The sequence below is a fragment of the Mizuhopecten yessoensis genome, unplaced genomic scaffold (genome assembly GCF_002113885.1).
Source record: "Mizuhopecten yessoensis strain PY_sf001 unplaced genomic scaffold, ASM211388v2 scaffold5133, whole genome shotgun sequence".
Lineage (NCBI taxonomy): Eukaryota > Metazoa > Mollusca > Bivalvia > Pectinida > Pectinidae > Mizuhopecten > Mizuhopecten yessoensis.
This window is the reverse complement of record NW_018405896.1, coordinates 128,452-149,429: the sequence shown is the minus strand read 5'-3', so window position 1 is coordinate 149,429 and position 20,978 is coordinate 128,452. Positions and strand designations below refer to the sequence as shown.

Sequence of the window (20,978 nt, the reverse complement as noted above, 5' to 3'; positions counted from 1 at the left end):
TTGTGTATATGGACAGACAACCTGATTCCAGTATGTCCCCCTGTTACTTTGTTGTGTGGGGTATAAAAGCACTACTTTCATCTCCTGTTGTTGATAACACAATGTTATTTTAAACCAGAATAGATACAGGTTCTACTGCGTGATCTCTGAATTCAAGTGTTCCTTTTCCCCTTGGATCTGCTACCTCAGTATATTCTTAGGAAACAAGTACATTGTACATCGAGTAAATCTAAAGCAACTTTTATTTGAAATAATGAGCATGAGAAAAAATAATAATAAAATGTGTATCAGAATAAATATTTATTTTGCAACAGATGAACATGTACATAATATATCAACTTCATTCTTCAATTCACTTTGTCAATACACAGGATTCCATGTCCAACAATCTTCCTTATTCCAGACACTGCTGGTGATGAAGGAATACCAATTTATCAACGACACATCTAGCCTTGTATTGATAGCGTAACTTTTCCTTCAAATTCATATCACATGTATGTACCGTACCTTTGACAATTCTCACCCTCACTCTCCTAACACATATCAGTGATTTTTGTTAATTTCTTTCTGCATTGTCATAAATAATGCCTGCATTTTTTTTCTTACCGTTGCCCTCTGCACTGTAATAACTCATGACAGTCATTTGTACTAAAATAAAACAAATGCTTCTACATTATCGTAACTTCTGCCTGTAATTTTCATTCAAATTTCCCTTCTACATCATCATGACTGATGTAGTTAGCATTCAAAGTTCTCCCCTGCGTTGATCATTTATGTCTGCAACTATTAGTATTAACAATGCCCCTGCACCAGGAAAATTAATGTATGCATATTTTGTTGACTTTTGCACTGTCCCAACTCGTGTAACTTTAGTTGTGTCAGCAGCTTTTTGAATGATTCAAACATGGAAATTAATTTCTTCCTAACACTTTTAAGAGAGATGCTAAAATCATGCTAATATGGATGTAGAAAATAGTAGCACAACCCTTCACTTTGACAGCCAAGACCACTCTTACACAGGTAAAACCATGAAAAACTAGTACATGATATTATATCTGATCATTTCATATACAATTCGTTATCTACACAACAATACACACATATTCAGCAGATCATTTTATATATATTTGACAAAATTGTCTACATGTAGAGAATTACTGTGTAGCTGAAAGCCATCAGAGCTATATATACAATTCTGATCCTCTTAATGTAAATGTAAGGAGACCAATTCACTGGCTCGTGATTACTGCTCTGTGTTACAATGAATCAAAACAATACTGAACAGGAACCAGTAAACCAGATCAATACAATTCATGTATTGTCTGTGCTGTCAGGACCAAAATGAAACACTTCAATTCAAATCTTAATTCACTCATATGAATTTGTCCTTCTACCACAACATTCTTAATATTGGCTCCATCAATAAAAGCCTTCTGATTATATATAATACCAACAATTCTTCAAGGTGAATATATTTGACTCTGTTAAACAGAGTTTCTGTTTTGGGGCCAGATACATATTCATATACCGAAGTAAAATGGTGGGAGGAAAGGCGTAAAAACTCTCGCCTCGATGGCTTCGCTCATCAACAACTTCCATGGTATTTACAAAGTGTTACAAATTAGCTGATGTCCCACATTTATGTTTTGAAGACATCTGTATGAACTTAACATAAATTGTTATTTTATTAGAAATAACATGTTTTATGAAATGAATCACCTTGAATATACTTAACTGCAAGCAATGGAAGTGGAATATGAGAATAATACATTATTTTCATCTTTAACATTGATTGGAAAGATAATAGTCTGAAATATCCTACACATCTATTCAGCATGTGCAAAGTAACAAACTAACATTCAAGGTATGTAATAAGCATCTGATGTTTTGACTAGAGTAGAGAAAGGGAATAGTAACAAATACATTTCAGCAGAACCATACACCTGCATTTACCTGGTTGTATGGCCATCACCGGGGAGGGGGATTTTAATAAAAAATAATTACCTTATTTAGAGTGGAACTATTAGTATATACCTTCATTTTACAGGAATTTTTATCACAGTTTCAATAGATAAAATTCACACTGAAAGAATGTCATTAAACTTTTACATAACCAGAAATGTATTATACTTTCACATAAACAGAAATGCATTAACTTTTTACAATGGTAGAATCACATTATAAACTTTCAAATTGACAAACGGAATATAAACTTCAACCATGACAAATACGTATATATATATATATATATATATACAATGTATCAGTGAAATTATCGCATGTTAAACTCACACATTGACAAAATGCATTATAAATTTTCACATTGCCAAAATGCATTATAAACTTCCACATTGACAAAGAAATGCATTATATGTATAACACAGTGTACCAATTTTTTTACACAAAAAGTTGAGGTCGTCCAGTCTGGTACCGAGTCCTGTCTTTTTTGTTGTAGAATTATCTCAACATAAATTTAGTCATGGCAACCAAAGAAATTCCACTGCATAAACCTATATTATTCTCAGTGTAGAAACGAATGTCTACAGACTGTACAACATTAGACCTTTCTTACAAATACTTACTTAATACATACTGTCTGCACCAAGTACACAAGGAAATCAAATGTCATCTCAAAAATTGAATAAAATATCTAAATTGATTATACTTCAGACCAATTATCAACAGGTAAAAAGTTACCAATAAAAATAAATAAGATCTAGTTGTTTCACATATTTCCTGGGTTACACAGAGGATTTGCATTATTCAAAATCTGAGGGAGAACACATATTTTTTTCATTTTTTTTGTATGAAATTCTTGGTTTTGCCATAAAAAAAAAGTTTTTTAATTTGTTTATATTTTACGAGATTGATGAAGCTCACCAGTAACTTATCTTTTTAGCCATAGTAAACTTTCTTAAACATATTCTGAGACTTTTTCATAAATCTTGTGGAAATGGGAACTCATTTATGATTTTATGTAGGGGTAAATAACACATTGTAGTCACAGACTGGGAACTCATTATGATCCTATGTATAACTTATAAACAATACATTCACAGACTTATCCATATATACCAAGGTAATCATTTTTTTATGAATTCATTTTACATAGAACTATCACTAATTTATTGCACAAAATATCACAATTATTTTGCGGACCATTCGAGTGCTAAGATCTTGTGAAATGTATACGAATTCAAGCATATCAACAGTGGAGACACCATTCATGTCACTGATGGTCTTAATTTGAACCTTAACCTAGGTAACAAGAATAAGTCTTCAATCAATGAAAGTTCAATGTTAGTCCAAAACCAGAGGTAAGGAAACAGTTCAGTCATGCAGCCAGAATGCATTATTCTCGTGAATATAGGGTACTTCTATGGCTTGTTCCTTGGAAGGGATTTCAGTTTCCATGCTTTCTTTGTGCAACAACCATATCTCTTGGTCGACGTCTTGTGTGACCTTACCAATATCGGTGATGCTATGGACATTGGGGGGTAGGAGCCACTGGTCACTTCCAATCTCACCATGTTGCTTAATAAGTTGGTCCCACGTGCCACATGACTGGAAAGGAGTGCTTAATGGTGGTAGTTTGTTAGCCTCATCCAGATGCAACCATACCCGGCTGTCAGTGTTCCCAAGGACCTCAGTGATGGTCATTGCATGTGCTTTTTTAGGCTGACTGCAGGTGTCCTTTTCATTCAGTAACCAATCCTTAATTTCTCTACTTGCTCGCTGAAAATGTTCAAATCCCACACATCGGGTTGTCGGTCCTACATTCTTTCCTCCGTTGGCAAGCCATGTCTGGTTGTCATTGCTATGTTTGAAGATACTGAAACCAGGCAAATCAGTGACATCCATGCCACTGACTCTTTCTTGGTGTTCCTCGAGGCAGGAGGGTGTTCCTAAACAATCGTTGAAGGACTGACACGGTTCATTTGCCTTGCACAGGCCACTAACTTGTCCTGATTTCTCACTGTTTTTGTTGCACTTGATCCAAAGCTTGTCAGCCAGATAGTCGCCTAGATTTTCTATCTCAACAGATTTGGCAGGTTTGTCACAGCAGGAATCCCCACAGCAGCCTGTCTTCTGGAAAAACAATGTTAATAAGACATTGTAGCTTATTACTCTAAGAACATCCACATTGAACAGGTTCATAAAAAGTATCAAGTAGTTTTGTTTTATAACAAGAGAAAAAATAACATTACGCATGCATTTTATCCAGGCAACTAATACCAAGTTCCTTATCAATTCAATAATCTTTAAGACATTTGAAAGGTTTCAAATTGAACTTTGTAATAATGAGAATCTAGGGGATACATTTCCGTCTTTATTCATAAAATGTGTTTAATCAAATACATATTTTATAAACAAGAGATAATAAAAAAGAACATTTGGAACGATCAAATTTAATTTTATCACATAATGTACTATCCAGTGAACATATCCATGTAATGTTTTTTGCGTATTAACCATGTAATATGACATATCAGCCCTGATATTGGTTGTAAGTTTAAATTGCGACGTCACGTCTAAGACAAGTACATGACGTCACAGACTTGCGCACTGGAGTCAAAATAGCGGCTTTTTACATATCAATCTTGCTTGAAAATTGTCGCTTTACACAAATAAATGTCACAAATCTTGATTATGTGATAAAAAGGATCTTACACTCGTTTTCATTTCATATGGAATGGAAACTCATGTAATAACCTATATGAATAGGAGCCTAATACTGGATTCTTTTCCCTTTTTTTTTTACCTGCTTTGGTGCCAGCCACACCGACAGGTCATTGTCCCTTTTGGCCAGGTAATTGGCAATCACATCATGTCCAACCACCTGAGGAGTACCTGTCGATTGGGACTCTGACTTAAGCCAGGTCACACTTGGTGAGGCAGTCCAGCGGTGTATGTCTACTGAGGGAGTGGTCCCAGAGGGTTGGTCAGCAATGTCCTCAGTGTCATAGACTCCTATGAATGGTCAGTGTATTTTTGGTACTTGTCTTATAAGTGCTAACGTTTTGCAATTTCTATTGAATATTTGATCTACTTTCTTATTAACAGAATGGATGCAACAAGCCAAATGTATCTCTCAAGCAGTACTTGTTCTTTTTACAGATATTTATATCCCGCTAAAAATAATAATTCAACATAGACAAGCAATACCTTATTTTGTAAAATCCTTATTTGTTTTTGTTTTAAATATTTGTGAATTCTTGCTGAATAACAATTCATGTCTGTGTCTACTGGCATGGACTTTGGACATGCACATACTATCTATGACCAATTATTTCCACAAGACTCCTTTCTTACAATTATGAATGTTTATTATCAAAAGCAAACTTATTCCAAATGATTCGTCCATCAGGAAAATGGTTGATCACTGGTCCTAGATAACATTTTGTCTTGCTTAGTCTCACTTCAGTTAAGTTATTCTTTCAGTATATAATTTTTTGAACACATTCATTGATTTCAACATTTATCCTGTTTTCTATTTATTAACAAAAAATCAGTTTTAAGTCATAATTAATTAGTTACCTGTAGCTCCTGATCCATCAACAATCTCAAAATCATCTTCCTCCTCCATATCTGGGTTTTGTTTGATCTGGAGCAGCCATGTGTCAATGCTTGAGGTAGTGGACGAGGCAGTCGGTATTCCTCGGGGAATACTTGTACCCGACGTTACACTTGATGCACTGCAGAACGACACTGATGGGGAAGCATTCAGTACATCTGGAGAAATAACAGACATGATAGGTTGTAGACCTGAGCCAGATACCTCAGTAGCGGACGATTTTAGCCAATCACTGGGGTCTTTACTAAAAGTTGGGAAGGCAAATGCTGGCTGTAAGGCGGATGCGGTGGTAGTAGTGGCAGTGGAGTGGGTCAGCCAGTCTTCAGGACGGGCAGACAGCTTTGGTATATGGACATCAATCTGTTAAAAGAATAAAGTGTAACTCTTGGATCACAATATCATCAGAAACAAAATGATTATGGGCCTTTAAAATCACTTGTTAAGTTGTATTATAGCTATTTTTCTATTATTGACACAGGAAATAGAAATACTCATGCATGAGAACGAAGAAAGTCATGACAGCAACAAAACTTACTAATAAACATCTAATAAATTAACCATATTTATTACTTCTGTAGACAAGTAAAAATTTCAAAATATATTTACTATGAAAATATAGGTTTGGCAAAGAGAACTTTTCTAGTTCTGCTTGTGTGCTAGTAATATACATTTAAAATTGTACAGCCCTGTAGGACTGTTTATGTACACTTAGATTATAACTGTTGGTTTAGGTACAAACTTGTGATGCAACAGGTGACTTGGTACACTTAAGTTATGATGTGCTAATTTAGGTAGTAACCTACATACCCGATACACTTTAAGGTATATTTAAATGTTATAATAGTTGACCTAGGAACAACCTACAATACAACAGTTGTTCGGTACACTTATGTCAAGGCTGTTTAATTAGCTACTGTACTACAGACTTATGTAACAACTGTTGTTTAAGGTATAGACTTGTGTTGCCACTATTGTTCAGGAACAAACTTGTGCTATGGCTAATTTCGTTTCAGACTTACATTACGACTGTTGGTTTTGGCATGTTTAATCTCCTCCACAGTTTTATACAGGATATGATGTTCAGCATCGTCGTAGTCCTCAAAGTGAGGTGGCAGACTGGCTGCTGGGCTTCGTGGGTCCATGAACTGTGAGGTCAGAGGAAACCCAGTGTGGTCCACACGTCCATAGTTGAGTATAGCTTCCTTGAGGGAGGCAGTGTCTGCCCTGAAACTGATGTAGGGGGACTCCTCCGGCCTCAGGTCATTCCTGGTGACATTATAAGATTGTTCATAATCTAATATTATCATGAGTTAGTAAGAAAATTCTAAATTTGGCCTCCAACAGTCAAGAAACTTTTCCTGAAGACAATGGATTACTTCAGGAATTCAATAAAAATAGATTAGTCTACAAATGTTCTAGATATTTTTATAGGAACTGAACAGCCCTAACAAGGTTCCCTATAACAGATTGCTTCAAACAGAATGTTGAACCTATGCCACTGAACCTGGTTAGTTTGAGCTGTGATAATTTCAAAATCACCTTGATCAATTTTCCAAAAGCTGTTTCTTAAAACGTCATAAATACTGCTTCATTCTCAGATGTACAGACAGAACTGTATATACTGTACAATATTTCAGTTCAGTAACACCTACAGTGCAAGATAGTAATATATGGATTTTAAAAAAAAGAGGTCTTTCATGGCTTTTCATTAGAGCTGTCTATATATATCGGAAAACAGGTATATCGCAATACACGGGTATATCCTATCGTACCACAATACAGAGATGAAATATTGCTGTATCGCAATATTTTTCAAAAGCATATTTTTACCTATCTGCTTGGTATTTTTAACTTTGCAAATCACTACTAATTCTAACAGATATGCCAATAAGTATAAAGCAGGCTTTTAATAACTCAAATTTTATAATCAATGGTTGGTTTGACAAACATCTTGAATCTATGTAATCCATATTATATATGATTAGTAAGTTTGATAACATTTTGACAACAACTTATTATAAAATTGAGCACATCCTTCCTATGACAATATATCTGGATACGTATCGCAATATATTCATTCTGTATTGCAATATGATGTGATACACTCTTGACGTATTGTCACACCCCTACTTTTCATGCAGTACCATAACTATGACATCAAAGTCAGACAACATCACATCATGTTTTCAATCCAATGATATCATAACAGACATGCACAAACATGAAAAAGTGTCTTTTGTTTTAAACTTATACCTACATGTCAAAGAGCATAGTGCCATCTTCATGCCCAAGCTGACTCTGCAGACTGGTTAGCAGGGTGTGAAGGCGCACCAGCTGGCGTTGTAGTACTTCCTCCTTAGTGCTGTGAATGAGGTCTACTTGACTGAACAGGAATACCTGACGATTCCACAAGGACCGTAAGTGACGCAGGAATGTAGTGTTCATGTTGCTCTTCACCTGTAAGTATTTATACATGTAGGATCCGGTTATAAATTCAAATTCTGCATGTTAAATTTAACATATACTACAATTAGTGAATAACCAATACCTGTATCTTATTCTATATAGATATGAAGAAATGAAGTTTTACTACCGGTAATATCCAAACAAAAGTTTTAATTGTAAGATGATGATTTCTTATTTCATCACAATTCTAGTACATGTATACAACAACTTCAGTGAACATATTATAAAAACAATTTAAATATTTTTAATGTTATATGTTAATATATATAATCATGAAAGAATTCATAAATTAAAACATACATATCTAAATCAATACAGCTAACAACTTGGGAATATCTTTTTTCAAATCTCAAACTAAAGTACATAAATTAAATAGAAAATAATAACATTTGAGACACTTTTATACCAAGATTATATTATAAATTAGAGAATTTCAAGTACTTACCTGCAAACAGATTTTCAAAATTCTACTACCCCAATTTAAAAAAAATTGTAGTAAATTTTCACTAGCCAAGACATAAAATCTACGGAGATTTGTCAAGTGTAGATTTATATATTACATACAGTGTTGGGCTATAGGAAATGTACACCTTATATATCTATATACCCGTGCATGTACAGCATCCATTAATAATTATCAATATTTTTTAAATTGATAGGCATTAGTTCATAAGGCAGAATGAAATAAAAAGAAACAAGGTTTACAACTTATATATTGGTCATGTATCCTTTTTGCTGAATGTAAATATTTAAACAATAAATTAACTTACTTCATTAGTGTTTTTGTCCAGGTGTGACTTGATAGCCTCCAGATGTTGGATAGCACTTTGTACATCACGGATTTTCTGTTCTAAGTCCATATTCAGAGGTCAAGTATCTTAAGAGCAAAGGCACTCGTACCAAATCACTTTTTTTCAGACCTGTAAATCAATCCATAAAAACCAAACATTATATTTCAATAAAAGAACGAATGTATATTATGTACCATGTAAAAAAAATACATGTTTAATAGAGGCACACATACAACAAATGCATGTGCCTGGTTAAACACTGGTGTTTGCAGTGTGTGGTAACAAGACTGTGAGCAATCAATAATTATGTTTTAACAGTAAATAACTATTAGTGAGTAAACAAAAGCATGGACTACTAAGGAAATTATAACAGCTTAGCAACATATTTTTTTAAACAAATATCACATTTAACATTAAAAAAACATGTTCAATTTAGAAACACCGGTCTGCAATGCAGCATTTCCAAACTGTGCAATAACATGTAAGTAGTCACAGAAAACAGTCATAAATCCTGCACCTGTCAATCTAAACTTCCACAATACAAATGTTCTAGTTTCAAACTTATACAGACAAGATCAAGCTTAAAGACAATATAACTTACAGATAGGGGACCAGCTATGCTATACCTAGAACAGGTTCTGAGTATATATATAGCTCATGTGTCAGGAACAGGCAGTGAGGTGGCTGCTAATGAGTGAGCAGGTGCCCAGACTGTAATGAGGTCTTGTAATCACAACACCTATATATGTACACCATCCATGTTTACCTGCCACAGTTTATGTTTATCTAGATCACATGTGCAGAGGACTACTCATCACGTGTATTGATAAAGAGCAGCCAATATCTGTACATGTGTTATTGTTATTGATGTACTTCAATATGATAAAATAGATTTTGTTATCAGTTCAAGTATCTTTCTTTATCGGTTATCATACAAATGTTGCTCTAGGGACGTCAACAGGTACGCACTTGGCACTTGGTTTTTGACATAGGTCTACATCATTTCCAATCCGAATCAAAACTAGAGGTGATGGATACATATATAAATGTGCACATAGCATTACAATGCTATCAACAATCTAATCATTGCAGTCCTAGTTAAGTCAGGATTATTGTCAATAGACAAACTGAAAAATATTTTTGAAAAATGAAAATACATGACAACCCTTAATCTAACCCTTAACAGATAATCAAATATAACTTTGTCTGGCCTTTATCAGAATTGAACCAGCAAATCAGCAGGTTCAACAGCTAGAGTAATCTATAGCTACTAATCTTAATATAAACTTAACCTCACAAACTTTGTACAGATATATAGCACAAAATAGATTTAGGTCAAATTGTGTCAATATGACATACTTTAGAGTCATGACTTAGTTCAAGGTTTCATGAAAATGACGATATTTAATTACGAAAATATGAATAAAATATATTCAGGAACTTGTTTAACTAAGGTCACAGGAAGGTGTCTACAGATGACTTGCCCACAAAGAGCCACTTGATTGATTATTTTTCTCCCACATTTTCATACCGTATTTTTGACCCCAATGCACCGTACTAACATCAATAACACATGAATACACACATAGCCGCTGTGCTGGAAATGTGTGTAAAAAAATCTGCAGCGTTAATTAAAAATAGCAGTCATAATTAAATTCAGATATTTAAAACATTATAAGTATTAGCAACGTTATATTGTATATATTGACATTTTTTTGTTATAAGATTAATCGTTATATAGTATTTAACGAAAACACACAGAACTACTTGCACTTGCTGACTTCACGCTTCGAAAAGTTAACTTGGAGTCAGAATACAACACCCTCGGTTGTTTTGTTTTGGGAGCTGACATTGTTGTGTTATTGTTGATAGTAATGTTAAATGTTCCTCCAGTGATTGTAGAGCCTTGGAATATACTCGGGATTTAACATTCATTAGATTTACAAACGCTTTCAGATTCGCACAAGGACATGCTGTTGTGCGCTGTAGTCACATGTGTAATGTTTGCTGACTGCTCGTTTGACATCGGCCGATGTGAGGTTGATGCACTAGACTGACCCAGTGTGTCGTCCCAAGTCTGTTTGTACAATTTCATTTGAGCGATTGGTCATCGAGAGGAGAGACGACAACCTATGTTTTTGTTTATTGCTGACTGTTCTGTAATTATTCCAATACATGTGTGTAAAAGTGAAATGTAATTGGTTTGGCTAAAAGTGCACAGGGTCACAGGTCATGTTGAAAGAAGTGCATTGTCTGTGACATAATAGCGATTGCCAGCTGTCTTGATTGATCAAGGTAGATCAAGACAGGTTTATCTTTTCCCTACCAAAAACGGGAATGTACCTGTGAAGTGTGGGAGAATATGGTTTCTCCCATGTCTCCTATGCAGAACTGCAGAAAAAAAAATATTAGTCGCCTGAAATGATTATGCCTTATCCATGAAATACAGGTCTATATTATTTCAAAATGCTTCATGATTTATCTTAAATAACATCAAGCCCAAACTGAAATAACAGAGTCTCAACTGAAACTGAATGTCAAGTTACTTTTTCCTACAGTCTTTTGAAGAAAGATACAATCTCTATTAATTAATATGCATGCGTGCCAGGTTTTAATTATACATTATTATCATGGGATAGGACAGTTACCATCTAGCTATTTTGGAGGGACTTTTTCTTTATCGTTCTATATTGTATAAATAAACTTTTTTTTATTTTTGTTCAATTACTAGTATGAAACAACTAGTCAATTCAACTTACATTTATCACTGTTGTTGGCCCGATTCTTAACGCTCGGGTTTCTTAGTGTGGGAGGGATTAAACTGGAGTAAACGATTTCATGTCCCACTGCACCACCCGACCACCCTCTATATTGTATGTCACAAATGCCCTCCCTGTTGTGGAGACATGCTGTGATGTGGAATTTGCGACCAACCTCAATTAAAAGTGGGCATACCTATAAAAATCGACCAATGTGTCGGAGTATGTAGGATTCTCCATTTGAATAACGACAGGATGTGTTGGGTATTGATATTATCGTGTAAAATATGCCCAAACAGCTGTATCAAATACCGTGTAAATTAAAGGAAAATACAACCAATAAAACATCGTTCAAACTAAGCCAAATATAACACTTGTAATCAGTTTATCAAATTAGAATATGATCGATAAATCTATGAGCAAACGAATGTTGCTATCAATTATATAAGGTCAAGGTCGTCTGTAGTCGCCATTATAACGAGTCTGTCTGTCACGTTCTATATTGTTATCGTCAAGTTAACCTTCTCTAGATTAAAAAGACACATATATGAATGGCGTTACCAAGCATAGTGGACATTTTATTCCGTCTCACCCGAAATACGGTCCACACATGCCTAATTTGGTCAAAAATAAGAAACATAAGCAGTAAAGTTGTAATTGTCGTCTATGTCTGACACTGAAGACGGCAATCTCACAATATTGTAGCGTTGCTCAGAACGGATATTTGGTTATTTCAACGTAAATTTGATAAAACAGTCTTCAAGATATGATACTTTCAGTTGCGGTGCCACAAATGTTCGTAAACTACAAGATAATTACCTTAGGACGTGGTTCCTGCTGCTGTCAATGGCTATGGACACTATATCAAAATGGTGTAATTTGATTGGTTGGTTTGAGGGTGTCGGTGAGTCTTGTAGCCCAAGACCGAACTTGAGCTTTAAATATGCGTACCCCAAATAAAAAGACTCGGAAGTTGCATGGAAATCCGTGGTTATCATTTAGGACATGGTGTGACTGTTGATGAAGATTTAAGTTTTAGAACACATATCCAACTTGGTGCGAACAAGGTGAATAGCATTTTGGGAGTCATTAGAAGATATTTAAACTACTATTTAAGGCACTTGTGAGACCGCACTATGCCTCGAGTGTATGGAGTTAGTATAAAACTAAAGATATTGAACTGATAGAGACGTCCAGAGGAGAACAATACTCATACCAGGATATAAAAACCTAACATACCCGGAACGCTTACAGAAACTAAACTTACCAACCTTGGAAGATCGCAGAAAAGAGGGGATATGATAATGTCTACAAAAATCTTAAATAACATTTATGATAAACGAGTCACTTTTTTAGTTCCCGTGTCGTAGACAAGTGGAATAGTTTACCACGACATGTCACAGATGCAACTGATGTTAAACAATTTGAAATATTACTGGACAATCATTGGAAACGAGAAAAAATAACATTCTCTGCTAGTTAATCGAATTGATTATTATTTGTTATACGTAAAAATGCAATGTATACCAGACTCTGGTATACATTGCATTTTTATGTTTAACCAATCAAGTAAACAAATCATTATTATATATAATTAATTGATATGGATATAGAGGCTCGCAGCCTGCATCCGTTATTTTCGTATTAAATCGTATTTAAAAAAAAGACATGTATTTGCATAAATCGCTCAAAAAAACAACAAAAAAAACCCACACCACTGAACTAGACAAAGTCAGGACACGTGAAATAAAGTGTAAATAATAACATATGATATTTTTTTCTCTTTCTATCACTGCCGATCAGGACGTAAACGTAGCTTGTGTAGCATACACTTAAATAATTGACTGGTAAATGTGTTTTGTTTTACTTAAACGACAACAGTTTTAAAGGGGTTTTTTTTATTGGTGGGAGGGTGGCATTCGGAAGGTGGGTCTTAAAAAAGAGAATACCGAAGTGTCAACCAAACGAATACAGTGTGAACTCAAAATCGATAAAGCTAGGGTAAAATATAAACGAATACAGTGTGAACTCAAAATCGATAAAGCTAGGGTAAAATATAAACGAATGCATGGAAACCCGTAAAAAAATACAAGAATGATAAGACCAGATGTTCCGGAAGGGTCATAGACGACACAAGACATGTAAATCGCGGTCAAATCCAAGTTATGTTACGTCCTCAAAGTGAGAAGTGGGATAGTGACAACACAATCACATAAAACATGTTTCCCTTTCAGAGCATGATGGCGACCATACAGCTTGCCAATAGTATGCATCTTTGAAAACCATTCAACACACAGAACGTTAGGACATGGTGTGTCAATATTGGGAAATTCTAGACACATTAGACATTCTTGCAACTCAAGAACACTGGTTCTTAAACTTCTAACAGCCCGAACTTTCAGCTATTTCCCCCAAACCAACCTGGCTGGCCAAGACTGTTGATGTGACGACCACTGTCTCCCTTAGGAAGGAAACGAGGTGTTGGCGGGATTGCTATTATTGGAGTCAGAACGTTGATCAACCAAGCGTTGAAAATTCTGAAAGATGGTAGTAATAGGGTTGCTGCAATTTGTCTGGACACGGCAACAAGAAACACGTGCATTATTATAGTAGGGAGTCTACATTCACAAGTTTTCCGGCGTACACTGTATGAACTCTCAGTTATAGTAACGTACAGGACGCCATACTGGGGGATTTCTTTTAAATTTAAGAACATTTCCACGGACAACCTCATGCAATTGCTTTTTGGAAGCTACAGACTTAACACCAAAAACTTAGTTTCCTAAGAGAGATACATTCTAACATAACAACGGAGTCGATATAGTCAAAGACGATTACATCTTCTCAAACTTTGAAAGAAGCAGAGTGGATTATGGATCACCTGCTCTATCCCGGGTTACATAAAGAAAATCAACAAACTATCAGGTCTGACAACACTCCAGTTCGTAAAATAAAGATTGCACAAATATAACCAGGAAACATTTTCAGAAGAATCAACAGAACCACTTAACAGGAGCGAATATTGACAAATCACTAGAACCCAGATCGTGTTAGACAAATGTATTAAAAGAGGAGACTAGCCCTGGACGTCCCAGGATCATTCCAGGTGGTAAAGGCATCTGGATCCCCCACATCCAGGAGGCTAGTAGGCTGTCATATTGGAGATCATCAGGAGGAAAAAGACTTCAGACTCTTCCTACATCAGGACGATCCAAGGAAAATGTAACATGAGCTGAGAGACGGCATGCTAGTCACATCAGAGACGGGCTCTTTAGGAAACTGTACCACACTGGCCTACCACCAGACATACATGTCAGTGATAACCGTACTATGCACAGACATGGCACAAAAAGTTCAAAAATATCTACAAATGCCTCTAAAACGACATATTGGACCCTGGTAGGAACTACATATGTTGGAGCTCCGACAGTCGCCGGTGACGTCGCTCTCCTCGCCACCGATCCAACAGACCTCTCCGCTGCTCTTCAGGTTGTTAATAGCATCAGAAGTAAAGACTGATCGCACCTCTATAATTCCTATCTACAGCCACTAAGAAAGTTATGATTAAAAAAACGCCGACCAACCCACACCAGCTGTAAAAGTCCCCTTGGTAATAGCCAAAAAACAAGTCAATGCTGTGGTGGTTAACACTAGCGTTCTGACTGGCACATGCACATTTCAAGCAAATAGGGCTCAATTTAATAAGCATGCTGTATCTAGTAGAGAAAGCCTCCAGAACAATGGTGCAGTAATTTAACATATTGATCTACGATCTTCATCAAAGACAATAACGAGAATAGCCCTTATCACCATTGAATATTGACTCGCCTATTAGTGCGCTTTGGCCAAACAAAAATATGCATGTTTCAGGTAACTAGACTGAAAGAATAGGGTAGTCTGGTCGGGATTTTTTTTTTTTTTGAAGGGGTCGAGGACATATTTGAAAAATAACAAAAAATCACCAAACATATTTTTATGTCTTTAAAATAATAACAATTGGATTTAAATTTGATTTAATTCCTGACTATAAAGTAGATAGGGTACAATATAAATGTTTTGTTTGTTCGTCAATCCTTTTGTGTATGCATCCGATAGACAAGTTATCCCACAACTGAATGGTGTGCGTTCGAGTGAGATACAATCGGTGGGGTCAGAGTTTAAAACTAGGGTCGGTCGGGTACCTGAAACATACATATTTATTTATGGCCCCAGCTGTAGTGTGCATGCCGAGGCTTATCTAAGTCCGTGATAATATCTATGATTTTTTTTTACAGATAATGAACGGCAAAAGATGGAGTGCGATATTTGCTCTATCACGGAATTAGATTGTTGTCTAAGTCCGTGGCTGTATCAAACATGAACATCACAGGATATTTTCTCAGTACTAATGAAACATGATGTGGTGTGTTCAAGACAGGGATTGAAAGATATTTTTGTTACAAACTTGTTTCACATTTTATTCAATTTAAAAACGTAGTGTTTCCTGTTTGATGTTGTGAAAATACATCTTTGCTATATTATAGCAAGGACTTAGATAATCAAATTCCGTGATTATAGGAGTTTGTTGTACTAGAGTGGAGCCTACTTATTATGATGTCGCTTATTATATTTTTTTCCCATGTACCGATTTTATCCTTTAACCACGGACTTAGACATTATCTAATCCGTGTTTTAACTAAGCAAAACAAATCGTTTATTATGATATGGTCAAAGGTTGGACCCTGCTTATTATAATATTTTCTTCTGCCGTGAATGGATTGTATAAGGTAAAAAAAACTTGACACCAGGACAATTGAACCTTAGGTTGGGCTAGCTGTACATCGCCCGAGGTGATCACCTGTCCACTCCAGGTACAATTTTCACACCTCGCTTCACCCCCGTCCGTGGAAAACTTCTATTCATAGCAAAACATGTGCGGTAGCCAATTGCTCCAGTAATTCAGTAAAGGAGAGTCCAAAATTCCTATGGAATATTCTAAATAGGTTTTCGGGTAAACCTAAATCGTCAAAAGCTAATATACCAATAAACGAACTTTATAACTATTTTAAAAATTTAAATTCAGCTAGCTACGAGGAAGATAATAATGAAGGTCTTCTACAAGATATTGATAACGATGAAGTCTCTGAAGATCTTAATGCTGAAATTACCGAAACGGAAATTATTCGATCGATAGAAAGCTTAAAAAATAATAAAGCGAGCGGAATCGATGAAATACGGAATGAATATATAAAAAATACTCTCAATCAGTTTTTGCCTTTATATACAGATTTTTTCAACATCATTCTCAACACTGGGTTAATTATTACCCCAAGAATGGACAGTTGGTATTATTAAACCTATATACAAAAATAAAGGTAACAAGGGCGATCCGGATAATTATAGGGCGATAACTCTGGTGTCATGGAGACTAACAAAATTATCTGATAAGATAAACCTGATATCCTCCGCCCAAGCGGGATTTCGAAAGGGATATTCCACTATTGAAAACATTTTTATATTGCATTCCCTTATTTCTTTATATTTTTCAAAGGGTAAAAAGTTTTATTGTTCATTCGTTGATTTTAAAAAGGCCTTTGATACGGTGTGGCGAGCAGGCTTGTGGAGAAAATTACAAAATAGTAGAATTACGGGCAAAATATTTAAAGTCCTTTATAATTTATATCAAAATACCAAATCATGCGTAATTAATGGTAATGATACATCCGGCTTTTTCATGTGCAATGTCGGGATAAAACAAGGAGAAAACTTATCACCATTTTTGTTTTCCCTCTTTCCTAACGATTTAGAGGATTTCCTCAATCAACGTAATGTTTCTTGTTTGAATGAAGTGTATGCTCTTAGTGATCAAAATTTAGGTTTGTACTTAAAATTGTTTATTATATTATATGCTGATGATACAGTGCTTTTGTCAGAAACACCAGATGGCCTAAAGAACGCATTGAATGAATTCCAAAATTATTGTTATATTTGGAAATTAACAGTTAATACCTAAAAAACTAAAGTTTTGATTTGTGAAAAAAGAAAAAGTAAAAGAGACCATTACTTTACGTTAAATAATGAGATTTTAGAAATACAAGATTCGTACACATATCTTGGAATAATATTAAACTACAATGGTGTTTTTACAAAAGCCAAAAGTAAACTAACAGAGCAAGCAAAAAAAGCTTTATATGCACTGTATATTAAAATTAGAAATATTTCCATTCCTGTAGATCTTCAACTGAAATTATTTGATGCACTTGTGTCACCTATTTTATCATATGGATGTGAAATCTGGGGCTGCTATGAACATACAAAAAGTATCGAAAAAATACATTTACAGTTTTGTAAGGAAATTCTTAACATTCGGAAGAGCACCCCAAATTATATGGTATATGGTGAGTTAGGAAGGTATCCCCTAGAAATTGAAATCAGTGTTAGAATGGTTATGTTCTGGCATACGCTTATAACAGGTGGATTGAAATTATCTAGTGTAATGTATAAGTTAATGTACAATTTGCACCAGAATTCTTTATTAAGTTTTAAATGGTTAACGTATATACGAGATATCTTAAACAATACTGGATTTAATAATGTATAGACTTTCCAAATATCATGTACAATTAATAGACAATGCTTGAAAACTATCATTGAGCAGAGATTATGCGATCAATTCATTCAAAGTTGGTTTCATGATGTTGAAACGTCCTCGCGAGGGCAAGTTTACTCCTTATTCAAATTTCAGTTTAATATTGAACCATATCTTTTAAAGCTAAATCGTAATGAACGAAAAGTAATATGTAAATTTAGAACATCAGATATAAAATTTCCTATAGAAACAGGAAGATGGGATAGAGTCCCACGCGAGGAAAGGTTATGTCCTCTATGTAATAACTGTGTTGGGGACGAATACCATTACTTATACCAATGTACTGATGTATCTGTTGTAGACAATTTCATATACCAAATTATTATTATGTCAACCCAACTTATATCAAAATGAAAGGAATGTTCTCAATTTGTAACACGGTACTTTTAACAAAAATAAGTAAATTTATACAAAGAGTTATGAAGCTACTTAATATCTAAAATAAGTTAGCTAAAAGAATTATTGAAATGGGTTGTTATTGTATAAATTGTATCATGTGTCATATTATGTGTGTACTATGTCCATCAATGTATACTATGTAGTATGTGACCTCTTGTTACGCACATATACGTGTGGCGTGAGTGTAAAAATAAAACTTGAAACTTGAAACTCCAATCGACATTTTCTGACAAAAATTCTGACAAGAAAACGAACATGCCTTCCATGACCCCTTCCAGTAATATGTAATATTAATGGTTGCCTTGACACGTCATGTGAGAAAATCATGCCGATTCAATGAAAATATTACTCCAGAAGGAAGACGTGTGTTTTTAATCATTTAAGCAATGGTTTCCCAATTATCTATTGCATTACAAATTGATTTCCCCGTGTCTACGTTGAAAAGTGTCAAAATCGGGGTATGCCGTCCTGACAGCATGGTGCCGGAAATCGATCCAATGTAAAGGTTATTGTCGTAAACAACTGACGACGACTGTTTTATTTACACTATGCACTATTTTCGTTCAAAAGAATATTTGATTATTGTTAAAAAGAAACATTTTGTGTTTGTATTTGTAATTGTTTCTATGCAATTTGATTTCACCGCACGACTCGCGAGGCATGTGATTGTCACGTGATCGTAATTTACATAGCGCGGCAAAATATTATGAAGCTTATGGGTCAAAATGTAACGCAACTTCGCGGTGCAAAATGGTATATCATGACTATTTATATCACTTCTTTCATCTTATTGACTGTAACAATACGATATCGTTAGCAAGGATGAAGCATAACTGGGCTTCTTAGTTCTTGATCGAAGTTATTTGAAAGTAAAAGTAGAATTTACATACTGATCATTACGACGACAAAATGATTTCAATTATTACTTCATCAATTTGTATTATTACTCAGGTTTCCGCATTAGTCTATTTCTGATGATTATAGGGCATCTCACTTCAGGTTCAGACAACCTAAAAACGATCAAAAACAGCTTAATAGTTTTTTGGTAAAATATCGTTTGTTATATTATTTTTCTCTGGCAATAGAATATTATAATAAGCGGTTTCCAATGTGCTGCTATAATTTATTTCTGACATAATTTCGGACTCCTGTGGTGCAATGCATGACATTGCACTTGCCAAATACATTTCAAATTTTGCATGAGGTCAGGTAATCATATTTTTTTAACAGAGGAAATATTTGGCAAAGGTTATTGAATTGTCGGGGGTTTGAAATCCCTGAACACTCATCCCTTTGATTGCCGACCCCAAGCTTGTATAAAGCCAATATATAGTCCACGTCTCTGACGCACTGTCACCTTGATGTTGAAGTCAATGTATTATGTTTTGAGTTCATTGCGAGCGTAGCAAGCTTATTTGATTTTAATATTTTCATTTCTTGAGTAATTATTCTGTAACTGTGTATTACACTGCCCGCGCAATATCTGTCCCCTCCCCTCTAACATGTTTATAAACTAGGTGTTGAACTGTTGACTCTTCCCAAGCATCAATTAAATTGGTCAGCGAACCATGATAGAGACGTTTGTACCTGTCAGGGCTTGTTCTCGTTTCTCCCACTTTTTAAAATTTAAATTATTTAAATATTAATCATATATATAAATATATATATCTTCAGTATTAAATATATCCATTTTGTAGTCCTTGTGCTGCTGATATGATAAGATGAAAAGTGTTATTTCATTTTCTAGTGTTTTAAAAATATTAATATAAATAGTTATTAAATTATCTTTATTATTGTAACATTTAATAAGATGCCTACATTACATTGTACAAAATGTAAGAATGTAATGTATGACTAAGAGTGTGGTGTTTAACAGTTAATTAATCAGTAAATTAATCAAAATTCCTATATGTTATAAGTATCTTATAACTATCATAAAAATCATTGAACATCTATAATTATCCAAGCTATCATTTCCATCCAGGTCTGTTTTTTCCACCTCACGCATTGCATATGGAGGAAGGCCCAGCAGACCGGACTTCAACAACTTTACAGAGAGAACGACAACATCAATCGACTTGTGATCTTGGCTGCAGTGTTACCCCTGCTGGTGCCCCTGGAAAGTGTGGACGATGTGTGGTTCAACGCTTTAGGTGAACTTGAGGATGCTGACCTACCCGTGAACACAACACCTTTCACAGACTACGTCGTAACCCAGTGGATCGAGGGAGATCGTCATATCTGGAACCATTACAAAACTAAAGGACCCCGCACCACCAATCACCTAGAGGCCTGGCACGGGAAGTTGAAGAAGAAGGTTCACCATACACACCCAAACATCTTCGCCATCATCAGAGTGT

At 35.0% G+C, this 20,978-nt stretch overlaps 1 protein-coding gene across 2 annotated transcripts; it reads right to left on the bottom strand.

The window, feature by feature from the left end:
* Positions 1-285: 285 nt before the first annotated feature.
* Positions 286-12,480, bottom strand: LOC110450210 (nuclear receptor coactivator 4-like). Of its 2 annotated transcripts, none has more exons than XM_021497534.1 (7): positions 12,411-12,480; positions 8,812-8,961; positions 7,833-8,032; positions 6,595-6,841; positions 5,539-5,935; positions 4,763-4,971; positions 286-4,089 (listed from the first exon to the last, which is right to left on the bottom strand). In XM_021497534.1, the coding sequence occupies exons 2-7, from the start codon at positions 8,899-8,901 to the stop codon at positions 3,331-3,333; spliced, it is 1,902 nt and encodes a 633-aa protein (XP_021353209.1). In that variant the 5' UTR covers positions 8,902-8,961; positions 12,411-12,480; the 3' UTR covers positions 286-3,330. The 2 variants fall into 2 exon arrangements, with proteins under 2 accessions (XP_021353209.1, XP_021353210.1); XM_021497535.1 differs by lacking the exon at positions 12,411-12,480 and adding an exon at positions 9,434-9,600.
* Between the last annotated feature and the right edge of the window lie 8,498 nt (positions 12,481-20,978).

Bases quoted from the DNA above. Each gene is read 5' to 3' on its own strand.
- LOC110450210 (XM_021497534.1), bottom strand. From the start codon at position 8,901: ATGGACTTAGAACAGAAAATCCGTGATGTACAAAGTGCTATCCAACAT. The intron at 6,842-7,832 runs GTAGGTATAAGT...TAATGTCACCAG, and splicing joins GGCACTATGCTCTTTGACAT to GAATGACCTGAGGCCGGAGG. The intron at 5,936-6,594 runs GTAAGTCTGAAA...TTCTTTTAACAG, and splicing joins CCAAAACCAACAGTCGTAAT to ATTGATGTCCATATACCAAA.